Genomic DNA, 17,980 nt, shown 5'->3' with positions numbered 1-17,980 from the left:
GTGTGCAATATGTATCAGGGGTGAACCACAAGATGCTAAAGCTGCAATTTCAGCAACCTTTTAAAGCCGGTGTGAGAAGCTTCCATGCGAGTAGGGGCAAAATTATGTGCATTTCCAGGAAGGAAATTACTGTAGTGGTGAACCAAGATCAAGCAAGACCAACAACGTCACAATTCCTTGAAGAAGCTCGTGCATCAGGGCAAGCAGAACTGATTCTGTCCCAAAACCAGGCCTGATTTGACTGAAAGAGGTCAAATCATCAGTTTCCTCCAAAAGCGCTTAGAGCTGGACTGCTACCAAGCTCTCAAGCACTTCCCTTCCCTTGAAGGGAGTATTTGTGACGGGGTACCAGTTGTCAAGTACTTCAGGGTCTGGATTGGGATGACTTCATTAAAACTGGTTGCACTACTGACTCCCTTCAAGGTGCCAGGTAGTCCCACCACCACTTAAAGATACATTCACCACATCACAGACTCATCTGGCCACCCCACCTCCCTTGGTAACTAGCTCAAATTAGTCATAATGGCTAGGAGTCAAGGAAGTCTACATTTCACACCTCATCAACAGAGATCCCACAAAATCAGGCAAGTTGCTGTGTCAGACACCTCATCTGGTTCCATAACAGCAGCAGCATTTGACTCAACACGGAGATGTGCGATTTTATCCTCAAAATGTAGTCTTTCTACTGCCTACGGCAAGAGCAGAAGATTTGTGCCCTACACCCTGCATCATTCCAGAGGTATTTGGGGTGGTGGAGGAATGCTGAGAAGGGAACTGAGAAGAGCCTTGCTCTCACACAGAGCTCTGTGAGAGCAGAAGAAATTTCACAGCATGAAAATTGTCATTGCAGCACGATTGTATCTTATGTGCAATTAACTTGTGTGATTTCAAACTTGCACCGCTGAAAGCCAGCTGGTTGAAATTGCGCCAATTAAATGAACGCAAGACAGAGAGCTTAAAAGCTCTTTTTGCTGTAGGTTTTCCCAGCGCAGAAAGAACTTTGAAGCTCTCTGCCTTGCTTACTGGGCAAGTCCCACTCAGCATGTGGGTTCTGGATGCTCTCGTGAGATCTAAACATCTGAGTACCCACAAGATCTCATGAAGGCATCCCAGAGTCCACACTCTGAGCAGAACATCTCTGATAAGCTCTCTGTCCCACTGTGGGTGCAGGGGGTGGGGGGTAAGAGGCACTTGCGATCCCCGGACAGTAGCATGCATGCCATCTATGAGTTCCTCACTGTGCTATTTCTTGCTTTCTGCCCCTAGTTACAGAATTAAGACCCCTGGCCTGGCTTTAGAACAAGTGCATCCAAACCCTCAGAATTCACAACAAGCTAGTTTGATGGGTTGAAGGCAGAGTAGGCCACAGGAGGGGGTACCAAGTGAATCACTGCATTTTCCAGGCTTCCATAATTCCTGATATATATGTACACCTTCAAGTGATTCAGAAACATGCGCTGACAGGCTGCTTCTATGGCTGCCTCTTTTGGTCCTCCCACCCCTTGGCACAGCTCTTGCTCTTACTTACCAAGAATAATCCCATTGGGTTCTTCAGGGGGCTGCCACACAATCCGGACAGAGGTCAGCTTCACCTCGGGGAACACCATCCGCACTGGAGAGCCTGGGGCTAAAAAGATCAAGAGAACGGTCATTAGATAGGGCCTGGCAGGTGCGAACTTATCCCAATTTCTTTTATGACGCGGTATGGAATCTCAGGGAGAAAGGATCTAAACTGGTGCCTTTGGATCAAGAGTCTTGATAAGCTAAGGCAAGTGAGAAAGCTTTGGACTTGTGCAAAACTGATCTTAGACCAGAAGAGACTTAAAAAACCCCATGCAACATAAAAAGCTTGCTGTCTTTCGAGGTCAACTTAGCCATCAATTCTTGTTATATTGCAGCTACCGACTTCATATGCTTTATTGCATTAGTAAATATATTTATGATGATGTTTTGATAAACTAGGGTTGACCTCAGAGGGGACAATCATGCTGGAGCCTATATAATGGGACGTCTGTATGCCAATCAGATTCTGAAAGGCATTTCATAGCTCTGGTTATAGCATATTGCTTCATATACTGAATTTTTCCTTGAGAGGTTAAGCAGGTTTCTTAAGTCGTTACACAGTTGCCGAAGCTGAATCATATTCTCCAACCATGTAGCTAACTCTCAATTTGCCTTCCAATTTCACCTAGGCATCTGGGAACCTCTGTTTGGCCATAAGCATCAGAGGGGGAGAAGTTGTGCATTGCCACAGACAGCAGGCAGGCCGCTGAATTACCTCTATCAAGGTCACCAGGGGGAGCTAATGATAATTTGCAAATCCAGAGGTACTGATGTTCACCCCCTTAAGCTGAAATCCCACCTCTGCTCTCCCCTATGATGCTTTTAATTAAATTGATCAGGAAGGAATCAAGCAGGCTTAAGTCAGGAGTGTGGGGATGGAAGAACAAATAGCAGTATTTGACAACAGGTAATGCAGGAAGGAAGAGGACAAGATGCTTATTACATGGCAGTTCGGGCATGTATTTGTTTATCCAATGGATTTGTAGCCAGAGAATGGTATATATGACATTATCATGCTTTATCCTCCTCCCCCTGCCAGCCCATAACTCTAAGAGGTATTAGCTTCTGTAAGGAGCAGCCTGTCCCAACTTGGGCTGTGTTCACACGGCAGTTGATTCCATTTCCCTGATGCATCCCTAACTGTTGATTTCCACATTACATCTGAGCTTTCATGTGACTTTATATAGCGCATGTTTAATGCTCACAACCAGTGCTTTTTTCTGGGGGTACACAGGGGTACACATACCCCTAAACATTTTGTGAATCTAAGTTTGGCCTCATTGAGGGGCAGCATTTCAATATGAGTAGGAAAATGAGAGTACCCTTAAACTTTTAATGAGAGTACCCTTAAACCAGCCAGGCAGGCTCATAGAGTGGGAAACGATCTTTCGGGTAGCCTGGGCCCAACCATACAACAAGCAGCCATTGAGCTGCTGGCTGCCTTTAAAAACTGCTGTCCTTTGAATGACTTTTTGGACTGGTTAGTCAGTGTGGCGCTTTAAATACATATATAATATTTACAATGTTATTTTTCTTTCATTTGACCTCTTTTCTCCTCAAACCATTTGATTTTTCTCAGATTGTGGGTTCCTTAGGGACAGAATTATTAAAACTGAGGGAAAATGCTGCTGTAAAGCTGCTCTAAGCTCATGGGATAGCAAGCAAGCCAATGGATAATGATAAAAAGAGAAATATTGTTAGAATTTTAGGGGGAGAAACATTCAACAAGAGCAGACAGAAAAATGCTTGGGGCTTTCCCTCTGCCAGCCTGAATTCTCCCCCACCCCCTGCTCCATTTAGCCAACCCCTCTCCCCCCCCCCCCCCAGCATCCAGGCTTAGCAGAAGTGGGCAACTGGTCTGCTGAAGCTGTGAAGGTGAGCCCTAGAGCCATGAGTCCCCTGAACATCCATGTGGCTAATGAATACACATTCCTTGCATCAGACCCCAGAAAGCCTCTCGTCCTTTCAATATGTCAAACCCTAAACGGGAATTCTCAGGCTTACAGATAGTGTCGGCAAGTAGAACAATACAATGTTCATGCACTAATTTCACAAAAGGTCATTTTATTATTCTTTTGTTCAAGGTTGGTCTAGGCACACTCTTGGGACAGGAAACACCACATCGCGCTCACATTCAATCACAGCAAGGTTTGTTTATCACGTCCCATTATCCCACAGCTTTTTTTTTATTACTATGATTGGATTTCTGTAGGAGTTCATAATTGGGCTGTAAAAATTTGCTTCAGGCTGGAACTGGCTATAAAATATCAGGTTTTAGAGTGAAACAATCTTTTTGTCAATTACTGGGAGGAGGGGGGGGGAAATAGACTGCAATTTTTGGGAGCAGATTCTCAGCTAGAAACTAATAGGACTGTGCCTCTTTACATTAGGGGAGGATCCGGTTCTTTGAGATTAAAAATGGAATCCACCTGATTAGCTGCTGATATGCACCCCCCCAAAAAAGCTAGAAGGTTCTAGCGATCCGCATACACTTACCATCGTCCTTAGTTCTCTCGATGACTGGAGGGGAGCTGGGGATCCCGTCCCCAATGCGTGTGAATGCCAGAACCTGAATCTCATAAAGCACATATTTCCGCAAACCAGCTAGAAGGATGGAAAGGGTGTGGTTCCCTCTCACGACTTGGCTGCTTAATTTGCTTTCCACATCTTTGGGCTTGAACAAAATCTGAAGGGGGGGAAAGAAGAGTATGATAAATACATATGGAATGATATGAAAAGGATAGGGAGGATTACCTCGCTCCCCACAAGCAGCAAGGCATTCCAGGAACAATATTTGACAGGGATGGCAACAACAATGTTATCGTACCCTGCTCATCTGACCGGGTTGCCCCAGCTACGCTCGGTGGCTTCTAACAAAATAGAAAAACACAGGACAAAACAGCAAACATCAAAAGCTTCCTACCACAGGCAGATGTCTACAGAAAGTCATATAGTTGTGCATCTCTTTGGCATCTGATGGGAGGGCATTCCACAGGGTAGGTGCAACTACCGAGAAGGCCCTCTGCCTGGTTTCCGGAAACTTCGCTATTTGTCAGAAGAGAGAACTGGGGATATATGTTTGCAACACTACTAATGGCAAACCTCTTGCCAATTCCTATGTAGTCAAATCAATGGGTTTCAGCAGCCTTGTGAGAACACCAAGATCTGCAGAAGTATCAAAGAGCATTACACAAAAAAAAAACCTTGGAAGGAGGAAAAACCAAAAATAGGTCCATGAGGTATGCTGAGTGGTGTTGCCGTGCTGAGTGTCTGTTGAAAGGAAAACCAGAGACAGGGAGTGGAGGAATGAGGAGAGCATGGCTGGCTGAACAAGAACACACCACTCAGCAGTGTTTGTTTTGGGCCCCACTTTCTAGTTGCAAAGTCAGAAGCGTGCTTGCATGGGGACAGACTATGCTAGGCTGTTCAGCAGCAGCAGCTCCCCAAAAGCAAACAACATGTCCTTCGAGTCCCCAGCAAGACTTCTCTGCTGGGTTAAATTCCTCTGCTGACCACAGTCCCAAATCTGCAGTGTTTCTCTGTAGACACAGAATGAACATTGGTATCTCTCTCTTACACAAACAAACACACCTGCCCTGCCAGCCCCAACAAACACGCAGCAATGGGTTAGTCTTGTCAGGTAGATGGTAGTTGCCATCCATAAACAAGCAATCATCTCCTAGTCATTGGTGCATGTTAGCAGGACGTCAAAAGTATTAGCTAGACAGTACACGAGACACAAGGTAAAGTCTTTCATAGCTCACATGTATGCTGTATTGTATGTTGAACATTCAGTGTTCAAACTGCAGTCTTCTGAGTAACTCAAACTGATAACCTGTCCTGCGAAGTGAACCTTTTCAGCCTGCTCTTTTGTATCTGTAGGGAGATCTCACTGCTGATAGCTTAACAGATGCAGCACGGAATATGCTGTGCCACAGAATTCTCTTCAGTTCGTTGTGTTTCTGACATTAGTAACAATCCCTAAATTCCCTAGAATGGAACCTTTCAGCTAAAATACAGGAGATCTGTATGGGATTGTAGGTCTGGGATACACCTTACAGCACTTAGTTCAGATGCCAGGACTTTAATACCCCAATACTTACTAGTACATAGATAACAACAAAATCAAGTAAAAACAACACGTTGCTTATCCAAAGGCAGAAAAGACGCAGCAGCGCTTGGGAAGATCTACCTTGTATCCAAGGATGAGCCCGTTCTGTTCAGGTTCAGGGACAGCCGCCCAGGTCAAGAGGATCTGAGTGGAACTCACAGCTTCAGCCGACACGTTCTCTGGGGGAGCCGAAGGAACTGCAAATGTCCAGATTTAACAGACGTTAGAAGCTGATAAAATCCATTCACTCATCATCTAGGATTTGCCCAGTCATCTCCAATGGTCAACGGGCACAGAGCACATTGAACTGCACCAGTGTTAGAAACTGAGATATGAAAGCTAGGAGCTAAATGGCACCTTAAACCTAGGTTATGGGCGCCACAACAGAATGTTTAGGTGTGCTTTTTTATAACAAGAATACAAAGCTGAAAATGAATGAACTGCAGCTAAAATCTTATGTTCATTTTTCACGTGGTCTAGTCCTCATCTGAAGACTGCAAAAAACAACAACACAAAGCTCTACTTTCCATGCCTAATATTCTTAAGAAGATCTCTTCTCCAGTCTTTGGAGTGTGGCTGGAAGTGGGGAGGCAGAAAAAGATCCTCCTTTCCCTCCACTGTGCAGTTTTAACCTGAAATGTTAGGTGCAGTACTGCGCCCAGAGCTCAGAAATTGCTTGTGTTAATGAAATCCCCTGTCGCAAAACGTGCCCAGAGCAATGGGAGTTTTGAATGCTGAACTGCACCTGCTGGGGATGCCCTCACCATCTGAGGGTAGCAAGGACAGAGCCTTGTGATAGCACCCAGTATGTGAGCACCATTCCCAGGTACATGAACCAGGATCTTCCACTTTTGTATTTCACTTGCTGGCAAAAATGCTTCCACTTACTTAATCTTTCCAGGTCACCTGAATAAAGGTTGTCTGCTGTAATTTATTGGGCCTATCATGTTGTTTTAAGTGTATCCTAAGTGGTGTGTGTGTTTAATATTGTTTTCAGTAGTATTGTCAACCACCTTGGAGGTCAATCTTTGGTCAAAGGGATGGATTAAAAATATTTTAAATAAATGAACAACAAAAACAAAATTCAATCCAGTATCCTGAATCAAAATGCTTCTTCCTCTTTACTTGAACAATTTCTGTGTAGATAATGTGGATATCCCTGCTTGTAATTGTCCAAGATGCAGATAGGGATAGCATGAAGAAAAAGAATGTGTTTTTTCAATAAAGAAAACCAGCAAGCTCAGGATCCATAGTCTGGATCCAGAGCCAAGGACCCTCTCCTGGACCATTTCCGTAAGCCACCGCAAGGAAGTGTCCCCAAATACTGTGCTTTCTTCATCATGTACTTTCTGGAAGTAGCTCTCCCCCATAGTTTCTCAGATACTCAAAAGTTCTTCCCAGAAACTCCCTCGGTTTCTAGCATCCGGCATCTCACCATCACCATCACACATTCCCATATGAACCGACGTGGCCCCTGCTATCATCATTTCAGGCCCATCTTAGTGTGCCTCCTCCACACGAGGTCAGGAAGGTGGCAGAGCAGGAATGGGTGGTGCTCCACTTGTGGAATGCTCTCCCCAGAGGGGCTTGCCTGGCACCTTCATTGCCTGTCTTTAGCACTAGGCAGAAATATTTCTCTTGGCCAGGTGTTCAGCAGATTAACATCCTACGGCTTTTAAAATGCATTTGGGGCGAGGGGTTATTTGTGCTTTTTCTTGTTCTTGGTTTTTTGTGTGTGTGCATTTTGTGTTGGACTAGATGACCCTTTGCGTACTTTTCAACTCTGAAATTCAGTGATTCTACAATTCTATGATTTCGTTCTCAGCCGGGCAAGGATCTTGCCTGACCCTTTTGAAAAGCCACCTAAGCTTTTGGGATTCCAAACAGACCTCAGTGCTTACTATGTGACATGGCCTAAGTAAGTATGTGACTTTTTTATTTTGTAAAAAAGAGAGAGAGAACAAAACAAATACACCCTCCCCTTTTAAAACCAAGTTGGCAATTTAAAGGTCACAACAGAATTACTGTCACTAACTTTCACCAGACAGGGATAAATCCAATGTATTTTCCCCGCATTACTTCCTCTAACCCGCCCCCACCCCCCCCAAGCTCCTTTAGGCAAAGCTAACACCAACTCAGTTAACGTGATTAGATTTTGAGGCTGCTTTAAAGGTCTTGACGGAGATTTTTAAATTTTATTTAGCTTCTTATGCCTCACCCCCTACTCCACATGCACACTCTAATGTCTAAAGGGCACCGTTTCTCAAAGAGCACGATGCACCTGCCGAGCTTCAGAGACCATTGGAGGGAGGGAGGGAACTTCTAAAGGCCTTTTGAGGTGATTGTTGGAGGAGAGAGAGAAATAGGCTTTATTCTCAGTGCTGAAGCCACACTAGTGCCGGTCCGGAAGCAGTTGTGGGGCTCTGCCTTGTGGTGCTGAAAGGGGAGTAGCTTATCAAAGGTGAGATAAGCTCACCAGAAGAGAGAGAGGCCTCTGGCCTCCAGGGTGCTTGGGGGATGCCCAGAAGCATCTCACTGATGGGAAAGGAGCGCAAAGAAGCTCTGGCCTGTGACATCACCAGAGAGGTGCCCCTATGTCTCAGGTTTGGGCCCTGAAATCTCAGAGTCTCGGATGCTCCTGACCAGGCAAGCCTCAGTCCCCATTTCTTTTTGTCCAGCACTGAGTCTATAGCTACTATTTTCATGTTCCTCTGAAGGAAGGAGAAGGAAGCTCCACCCTCTACTTCTGCAGGCTCCAGGTTATCACTACAGCAGTTTCTCTGTTAGCAATTAGCTGGGGCATGAGAAATGGAGCTCCTCTGCTTTTGCTGGCAATATAGTTTTGTCTTCCCCGCTCCCCCTGCTTCTCCCAATGCTGGATCCCCCCCCCCCACATCTTCTCCTAGATTTATCCTCCACAAGGATATAATTATGTTAAAGGAATATAGATTGCCGGGAGCCACAAATGTCTTTGGACGGCTGCCACAGCCTTATCCGTAGATCTTCACAAAGCACTACTCCCACATGAATCACTTCATAGGGCACGAGAAAGAGGTGTGCCAGATTTCGGTGTAAAGAAAACCAGCCGTTTTCCAAGCCGCTGTTGCTCAGATATTCGCTTGTTTGATTTTGCCATGCAAGGAGGGAATGATTTCTTTATTTTGATGAATACCTTTCTTCTCTGGTTCAGAAACCAAAGCATCTCTTTCACTCCATCCCCCAACACCAACACTCTGGATGGTTCACAAGAGGCTGAGACGGCCTTCACATCTTCTTCTTTTTTAAAAGATGTGTATAATAAAGGATCACTGCTAGGGGGAGTCTAAGCCCCAACAATGCAGAGAATGTGGCTTTTCTTCCCTCTCTGCTTTGGCCAAGGCCACTTGAGGCACTTGTTTAAATGATAAAAAAGGTGGTGATTGTGGGGAGGTCCTAGTGTGAGCAGATAAGATCTGACATTGGGTCCTTTTGGGTTTGTAAACAAATCCACAGAAACCGCAAGCTCTCTCTGTCTCTTTCTACCTAATCTATCTTCCAACTTAAGAAACCTTAGTTGATTAATCAGATGAGCTTTAGTCAATTCAGTAGTTAATTATAACTGTGTAAATTGAATGGGGGGGGGGGACGACTGATATCAGCTGTCCCCTCCCTCCACGGCAAGGACTTCTTCATGGGGTTTCCAGCATTTTTATCACGTCAGCCTTGCCTGTGGTTTATTGGTAGATTGCTTCATTGACACAAAACAGACATCCCTGTCCTGATCCCCATGACCCAAACAAATTTCCATGTTCCTTCCAGGCCAATTTCACCATTTGCCAGTGGCAGGATGAATGCAATGCCACTCGCTTTTCTTGATCACATAGTTATTTTGAAAGATGAAGCACAAGATGGGTACTTTGTTTTCGCAAATGAGCTCTCTTGAAGTTAACTGGGTTACTATCACTGTGTGTGTGCGCGCGTGCACGCGTGTGTTTTCAAAGAAGAAGGAGGTTACCCTTTGCAAAAATGTGTTTCAGTACAAGCTGAAAAGCCTAACTCTATGGGTTCATAAGAACCTTGAGTTATTTAAACTTCCTTGTCCATAAGACTGATTAAGCTCTGTAAGGCCAAGCCCTCTGCTGCTGGAAAGCCATAGTGGAACTGCTTCGGGGACGTATCTACACCACAAACTTAGACTGATTTAATGATTTAGTCAATTCCTGCCTCCTTAGAACTGTGATCTGCTGAGCGGGTGGTGAGGCAAGTGAACGCTAACAGAGAATTCCAAGCACCCTCCACAAATTGCAGTTTTCTGGCTTCTTTGCAGATCTTCAGTGGCTACAGGCTACAGTGGTTATTTTCTACCTTCGCTATTGCAGGCTGTATGCCTCTGAATACCAGCTGCTGGGATCTACAGGGATCTGGGATCTAACTGCTGCATTCAGGTTCTGTTGCAGGCATCTGGTTGGCCATTGTGAGAACAGGATGCTGGACTAGATGGACCTATTCCAGCAGGCTCTTTTTAAGTTCTTTGGTTCTTAACTCCTTCTATTGCTCTTCCAGTGGAAGGAGTCCTAGAATATGGCATAGTTCAAGTCAGAGTTAATAGGAACGCCACTGTATGAAGAGAACCTTTTCATGGGTACTTCTTCTTCTTCTTTTTAATAAAAAAAACCTCCTCTATTTCACACCATAATTCATTTCTGATGCATGGCGTCCCTGCTGCCCTTATATGTACTGGCCCCCAGATAGCACATATCCACAGCTACATAGTTGATAAAGTCAGCTATTAGATTATCACGGCCACATTCAGAGGCGAGGGTCAAGCTGTTCAGAGCTTTGTAAACTGATATTCAGAATGCAGCTCAGTTTGTGCACCGCAGTATTGCTTTCCTGTGGCATGTAGGTTAGGAGAAAATGTGCAGAAGCCTACAGTTGTTCAGGAAGTCCCACACATATTATTTTTGTCTCTTGGCCTTGCTAGGGGACAAGACAGACTTCCCTCATTGCAACATCTCTAACAATTGTTGTGAGCAACATGGGGGCAATCCACAGTCAGAGGGGCTTGCTCTTTTTCCCCATTCAAAATCCCACTTGAATGATCTCTAACATCTTTCCTGCCAAATGTGTTTATCCTCTGCTCCTTGACCACTCTCTCCCAGTTTCCAGGTGCCCTTGCCCCTGCTTGCCCCAGCAATATATTCTGAACTGCCCATTTCTAGTAACCTCCTAAGCTGCAACTTTTGATTCAAGGTGTAGTGGCAGCAGGGCTTTGAAGGCTACCCATTAAAATTTGGCCATGTGTCTAGCAGTTCCACCAATCTTTCAAGTGTGTTGCAAAAGTGTGTGCTTTTGCCCAAACACAAGCGCTGGAATAAGAGTAGCATATATAAACTGCAGCAGGCAATTAGGTTAATACCAGTAGATAAGCAACTACTCTTATTTTCAACTTAAAAATGGAAAGCGTAATGCTGGTGGTCAACAAAAGAGGTGTAAAGACTCTCCCAAGGAAAATCTTTAAAAACGTAGTATAAACATCAACAATTGGGAATCACTGGCCTGCGAGCGCTCCAGTTGGAGAACAGCCTTTACCAAAGGTGTCATGGACTTTGAAGACGCTCATACTCAGGACGAAAGGGAGAAACGCACTAAGAGGAAGGCACGCTTGGCAAAGCCTCACATGATCAACTCCTGCCCGGAAACCTTTGTCCCCACTGTGGAAGGACGTCCACAGTGAGTGGACTCACTGTTAAGATATGAAAGACAATCTTACTCGGCTCCGTGTGATTGCCAAAGATGCCATATTTGAAGCTCAGCTACCGCCAACCCAGGTGCCTGCAAGGACATTTTCCTTTTGAATAAAGGAATTATTGATTTTCCTAAGGCAGGAACCCCATATATTTACCCAGATTGCACCTGCAAATTTACTTTTTTCTGTTGTAACTCATCCTGAGGTCTATGTACAAAGGGCAGGATATAAATTGCTAAAAAATAATACATAAATATCCAGCTACCTGTAATCCCAAGTCCTGTCCTGAATGGGTTGGGTGACTAAATTGCTTATCTTCTTTCTGCCACTTCTCCTGCCATCCCTCAAATGAGAACCTTCCTTTTACTGGTAAAAAACAGCAGCAATATCCCTATCTAGCTTTCCTGAGACTAACGGCAAGCCTCAAACTGCAGTTATTAAGGGTTTTGGAAAGGAGATTCTTCCAGCCCTTCAAAAGCCACATTTTATTTCAACTGAAGAAGGGATCAAAGCTGGGGTTTCCCATATGCAAGGCACACACTCTTGAATGAAGACTCCTTTCCTTTGAAGAAGATGCAGATCTAGAGAGACTCGCCTCCTTTCTAAGACCAGCTATTGCCTCTCGCTGCTTAGACTGGCAAATATGCATGAAAAATGATGGGCTGCTCCAGTTCCTCCTGGACAACTGGGTGCTGTGGGAACAGTTTTGTCTTGATAGCGTTGATTGTCTTTGCAATCCCTCAGAATCCAGAATGGGGGTGGGGGTGATAGGGTTAGGATTATGGGCTCTTGCCTCCTTGAAGCATGTGATGTGACTGAACACTAAAGATCAGCTCATAATTTGTTTTTTTAAAAATAATAATTATGTATTAAGAATGTGGAGTTTGGCACATGGCAAAGTGGCCATATGGTTACTGCACATCTCACTGAAATCTATGGAATGCATGCCTGAGTAAATATGGTAGCCGCTGAGCACAATTAAATCAGGTTAACTCTGCAAACTCCTGCTTAAGTGGTTGGGGGACTGGCGTGCCCATAAACCTAGCTGTTTTCTACTGACCCCATAGAGATGCTTGAAACGGGTCATGTGGTGCACTGATTATGTAAAATGGGTATCGGTGCATCATACTTATTTGTCATTGTCACCCTCACCAACTCTCCCTCGCTTCTGCATCCTGCCACGGCTCCTCTGGCTTTAATTGAACCCTTACCCCAGCACTAATGAAAATATGCAAATTTGGGGATGCTGAGCTGTTTATAACAAGAAAAAAGGCTGAAATCTTGTTTAAAGTGATAAATGGGACCCAGCCTTAACCATGCAGTAGCAATGGGCAGCCCCTCTATGATTATGGAGACAAATTGCAAACACAACCCTTGCTCATTGTGCAGGTTAGCGAAGACGGTGATTTACTTTCACTGTTGAATACTTAATTCAAGAAAGGTCACTCCATTCAATTATTCACCCGCAGCAGAAAGGTAAATTACGTTGGTTGCATGTGGGCTGGAGCTGAGAGAGAGGAGCTTTGCTTGAAGTTATCTAGATAACAGCTTAATAACTACCTTCCACAGATGCTAATGAGCGAGCATTGCTTATCCCTCGTCTTGCTGCCGCTGGGCAGGAGTCCCAGAGCCTTGCCTGGTGGAGATTTCTCCTTGCAAAACCTGGACCACCCAAGTAAGCACGTTCCCAGATTACAAGAGGTGAAATGTTTGCTGTTGAGAGATGTGCTGGCAGAGGTTGTAGAAAGCAAAATAATAGATGCATTTTGAAACCCATTTCTCTGTGCCCGCCCTCCCTGGCCGCCCAAAGGTTCTAATAACTAGTAGCTGAGGAAGTCGGTACCTGTCATCCCCTGAGCAAATTCTCTGCAGCTTGAGAGGGCTGCTAGCATGCAATGAGAAAGAAATTGATTTCATAATTAAAGGCTCCTACGAGGCTCTAGGTGGCCTCCTTTTCATCAGCCTCCCAGTAAATCAGCAAAAATGGAATAGGGAGCTCTGCTGTCTCTTTGCACTGGGACTGAATGAATGATCCAATCACCTCCAATGCGGGCAAGAGGCAGAATGACTCACCCTCCGAAGAGGCTACCCACTGCATCTATGAGTGAGTCACTGTTCTGGTCAGGATTCCTTACCATTGAGGCCATCAAGCAAAGGTAATGATGTATCTGGGACCCAGAGGGATGATGCTGAACACAAGAAAATGGCCACAAGGTAACGAGTTCAGCTCAACCACCCCTCACATGCAGTCCTCTGCACAAAATTTCTATCTCCTGTGCAGGAGTTTCATTTACAAATTTCAGGACATTCTCCCCCCCCCCCCCATGAATTTGTATGTATTGTGTAGTTTTCAAAGAGCTTTGCTGGATCAGACCAAAGCCCACGATTCACAGTGATAAATCAGATGCCTCTGGGAAGCCTGCAAGCAGCAGCTGAACACCGTCGCGCTCTCCCTACTTGCAATTTCCAGCAACTGGTATCAGAAGCCGACTGACTCCGACACTGGAGGTAAAACATAGCCATTGGCAGCCTTATCCTCCACAAATTTGTCTAATCTCCATTTATTATTGATACCTCTAGTAAGGTTTTCAAATGGCTTTCAACAGCAGAGATACGAAGCTAAATTTTGTGCCTTAGTCTCTTGCACTCCAGGTTCCGTCTTATTGCCCCTGGGCAAGAAGGAAGGTTGTGCCTCGGAGCGCCGTGTCTGCATCAGGGAGCTGCGTATGACTTATGTAAAAGTGCCCTCAATGCATAAGAATATTGCTAAGTTGCTGTGAGACTTTTATATACATATACATCCAAAGAAATGCAATAAATAAATAATAAATCCAATGTTGACCACAGCAAACTATGGCAAGTTCTTAAAGAAATGGGAGTGCCTGATCACCTCATCTGTCTCCTGAGAAATCTCTGTGTGGGACAAGAAGCTACAGTTAGAACTGGATATGGAACAACTGATTGGTTCAAAATTGGAAAGGAGTACGACAAGGCTGCATATTGTCTCCCTGCTTATTTAACTTATATGCAGAATTCATCATGCGAAAGGCTGGGCTGGATGAATCCCAAGCCGGAATTAAGATTGCCGGAAGAAATATCAACAACCTCAGATATGCAGATGACACAACCTTGATGGCAGAAAGTGAGGAGGAATTAAAGGACCTTTTAATGAGGGTGAAAGAGGAGAGCGCAAAATATGGTCTGAAGGTCAACATCAAAAAAACGAAGATCATGGCCACTGGTCCCATCACCTCCTGGCAAATAGAAGGGGAAGAAATGGAGGCAGTGAGAGATTTTACTTTCTTGGGCTTCATGATCACTGCAGATGGTGACAGCAGTCACGAAATTAAAAGACGCCTGCTTCTTGGGAGAAAATCAATGACAAACCTAGACAGCATCTTAAAAAGCAGAGATATCACCTTGCCAACAAAGGTCCGTATAGTTAAAGCTATGGTTTTCCCAGTAGTGATGTATGGAAGTGAGAGCTGGACTATCAAGAAGGCTGATCGCCGAAGAATTGATGCTTTTGAATTATGGTGCTGGAGGAGACTCTTGAGAGTCCCATGGACTGCAAGAAGATCAAACCGATCCATTCTTAAAGAAATCAGCCCTGAGTGCTCACTGGAAGGACAGGTCCTGAAGCTGAGGCTCCAATACTTTGGCCACCTCATGAGAAGGGAAGACTCCCTGGAAAAGACCCTGATGTTGGGAAAGATAGAGGGCACAAGGAGAAGGGGACAACAGAGGACGAGATGGTTGGGCAGTGTTCTTGAAGCTACCAGCATGAGTTTGACCAAACTGCGGGAGGCAGTGGAAGACAGGAGTGCCTGGCGTGCTCTGGTCCAGGGGATCATGAAGAGTCGGACACGACTAAACGACTAAAGAACAACAACAGCAAATCCAATGTCAGCTTGTATTGGGCCCAGGCTACCTGAAAGATCATGTCTCCCTGTATGAACTTGCCTGGGTGCTAAGATCTCTCAGTCCCATCAACACACTTAGTAGTCACACAAGAGACAGAGAGAATGCATTTTCTGTGGCTGCTCCCAGATGGTGAGATTCCCTTCCAAGGGAGAATAGACTGGCTCCCTTTTTGCCATCCCTCTGCCAGCAGGCTAAGACCCTCATTTTCAGACAGGTCTTTAGAAACTGAAGTGCAGACTGTGCTGACCACTGGGCTCTGTCAGGGCAAACTGTACTCTAATGCTGGTTCTAAGCGTGCTTTAATGTATTGTAACCATTGTTTTCATGTCATCTAATTACTTTGTACTTCATAACGATGTCTTTAAACAGTGGAAACAGCCACGAATCCCAGCTTGGGAGAAAGGCAGGATATAAATACATTAAACAAGCCAGCAGCAGGCCAGTGTAAAATCAGAAGGAAAAGCAGATATCATTTTAGGAGTTTAGCGATCACCGAGAGTCATCCCACACAACCTACCTGACTCCCGCGTGCGACCTCGCATCACCTCGCTCCAGGGTCCTGCCCCAATGGCGTTGAAAGCTTGGATCTGCAGCTCGTATTCTGTCCACTCCTCTAGATCCTCGATGGTGTGCTCCCTCTCCAACCGATCATTGATAACCTTTGTCAGTATCAGAGGCTGCACATCCACACACCAGTATTTAATCCTGTAACCCACTGACTCTGGGTTCCCATTGTACTGGGAGTCAGGCAGAGGCTGGACATGGAGGGAAAGGGTGGCATGTTAGTGATGGGCAAGATGGAGGTTTAAAAGTGCAGGGTGTGGTCTTCTGTGACATTTGTCACCCACATTGGGTCAGATCTTTCAGTTGGCACAAACAGGAGGAAACACCAGTGGCGTAGCGTGGGGGGTGCAGGGGGGGCGGGCCGCACCGGGCGCAACATCTGGGGTTAGGGCAAATCCATGGGTTAGGGGGCGCAAATCCACGGGTTAGGGGGCGCAAATCCACGGGTTAGGGGGCGCAAATTACTTGCCTTGCCCCGGGTGCTGACAACCCACGCTACGCCACTGGGAAACACCATATACTAACAGCCCTTTTATTCTCCAAGTGTGGATCCCGAGGGAGGTATCTGGAAGGTTTTGGTTTTTTAGGGGGGCTTGCAGGAGCTTGGGGGGAAACCCAAGAACACCCTAATGAGGATTGAGAGTGCTCAGTGGCCAAAGAATGTTGAATGTTGATCGACAGGAGGACACTGCCCCTCGCCTCCCAAAAGGAGCACATGAGGGAGAGGTGGGATGAAATGGAATATCCTGGAACAGGGCACACGTAGCTGGCTGGCTGGCAGGCACCTGAACAGGAACATGTCACACTGTAATATTTTGTTCACTTGTGGACCGTGAACCAATTTACTTGTTTACTTGTGTGCCGTGAACTTGGCACCAGTACAGTCATACCTCAGATCTTGAATGCCTTGGCTACTGAACAAATCGGCTCCCAGACGATTGAAACGCGGAAGTGAGTGTTCCGGTTTTCAAATGTTATTTTGGAGGCTGAATGTCTGACGGGGCTTCCGCAGCTTCCCATTGGCTGCAGGAGCTTCCTGCAGCCAATCAGAAGCCGTGCTTGGGTTTTCCAATGTTTTGGAAGTCGAACGGACTTCCAGAACAGATTCCATTTGACTTCCAAGATGTGACTGTTTGGATTTAGTGCCTTGATGTTAAGGCTGCAGTGGCCAGCCCTGGAGTGGATCAGTCATGTCCATATCCACTTCGGTGGAAGGGTAATGATGGGAAGGGGAGCAGAAAACTCCTTTAATCCCAACCCTGCACAGGATCAGCTCAACATTGTCACAACTTGCAAGCATGTTGCAGATAGGCAGATCTGTCTTTGCTCCTCAACTCAGGAAGCACAGAATATTCTCCTTTCTTTTTTGTCTCATTGGCCCATAAATGAGGCTTTAATTCATGGGTGTAAAAATCTCCGGAGCTGATAGTTCTTTCTGGACCATTATCAGAGACGCACAAATGGCCAGCAACAATATTAATGCAGTTAATTGCAAAGTCACATGATACGCCCCTTTCATCTTTGCCTGCCTCGCTGGCTCTCTGCCCATTCATCCATCTTCTCTGCTTACAATAACTTCCCGCCTCTTTGACCGGGATCCAAAGAGCTACTTTCGGCACACACCCAAAGCTTGGGTGCACCTGGCAGGATCTGCAGCTTGTTCTCCCTTGAGCAGCAAGCTCCCAAGACCAGATGCCAAATACGAGTAGACATTTATTCTCTGTTGTTATAGGAATGCCCTGATGACTTGGAGAATTCAAAGGGGTTCTGAGCATTCAGGAAACGTATGCACAAAACATTTTCCTGATTGCCAGACGAGCTGCAGCAGTTCCCGTCTTACATAAGAGCCTCTGGGAGCATCCGCTGGGCGCTGAGAAGATAACCAGGAAGAAATATCCTTGGGAAGGCTGTTTGGAGTGGAATAGCAGAGGAAATTGGAATAACTGAATGGATTTCAGTCAGATAGGCTGAGGGGTGGGTACAGCAGTCAAAGCCACATGATAAATTCATTTATCAATGGCCCTGCAATTTATCACCCGATTCCAGAGTTAATCACTTAGCTCTGCAATCTATCACATGGATATAACCTC

At 45.5% G+C, this 17,980-nt stretch overlaps 1 protein-coding gene and 1 long non-coding RNA gene across 10 annotated transcripts in view; one reads left to right on the top strand and one right to left on the bottom strand.

Annotated features, from left to right (window-relative positions):
- SDK1 (sidekick cell adhesion molecule 1) overlaps positions 1 to 17,980 on the bottom strand; it is a 575,941-nt gene that overhangs the window by 92,468 nt on the left and 465,493 nt on the right. For all 8 annotated transcript variants that reach the window (XM_083585530.1, XM_083585534.1, XM_083585535.1 and 5 more), the window contains 4 exons: positions 15,844 to 16,081; positions 5,756 to 5,871; positions 4,060 to 4,249; positions 1,529 to 1,627 (listed from right to left, as the gene is read on the bottom strand). In XM_083585530.1, the coding sequence (XP_083441656.1) occupies positions 1,529 to 1,627; positions 4,060 to 4,249; positions 5,756 to 5,871; positions 15,844 to 16,081 (643 nt within the window). The remainder of the gene's footprint in view (positions 1 to 1,528; positions 1,628 to 4,059; positions 4,250 to 5,755; positions 5,872 to 15,843; positions 16,082 to 17,980) is intronic.
- LOC310749305 lies at positions 1,566 to 5,728 on the top strand. 2 transcript variants are annotated; one of them, XR_014541551.1, is made up of 4 exons: positions 1,566 to 1,669; positions 2,193 to 2,327; positions 3,648 to 3,711; positions 5,446 to 5,728. It is a non-coding gene; the product is annotated as an uncharacterized lncRNA (long non-coding RNA). The 2 variants fall into 2 exon arrangements; XR_014541552.1 differs by lacking the exon at positions 5,446 to 5,728 and adding an exon at positions 3,954 to 4,048.

This window comes from Podarcis filfolensis, assembly GCF_964270895.1.
Source record: "Podarcis filfolensis genome assembly, chromosome: 14".
Lineage (NCBI taxonomy): Eukaryota > Metazoa > Chordata > Lepidosauria > Squamata > Lacertidae > Podarcis > Podarcis filfolensis.
Note: the sequence above shows the minus strand (reverse complement) of the source record. Positions and strands in the feature narration are given on the sequence as shown.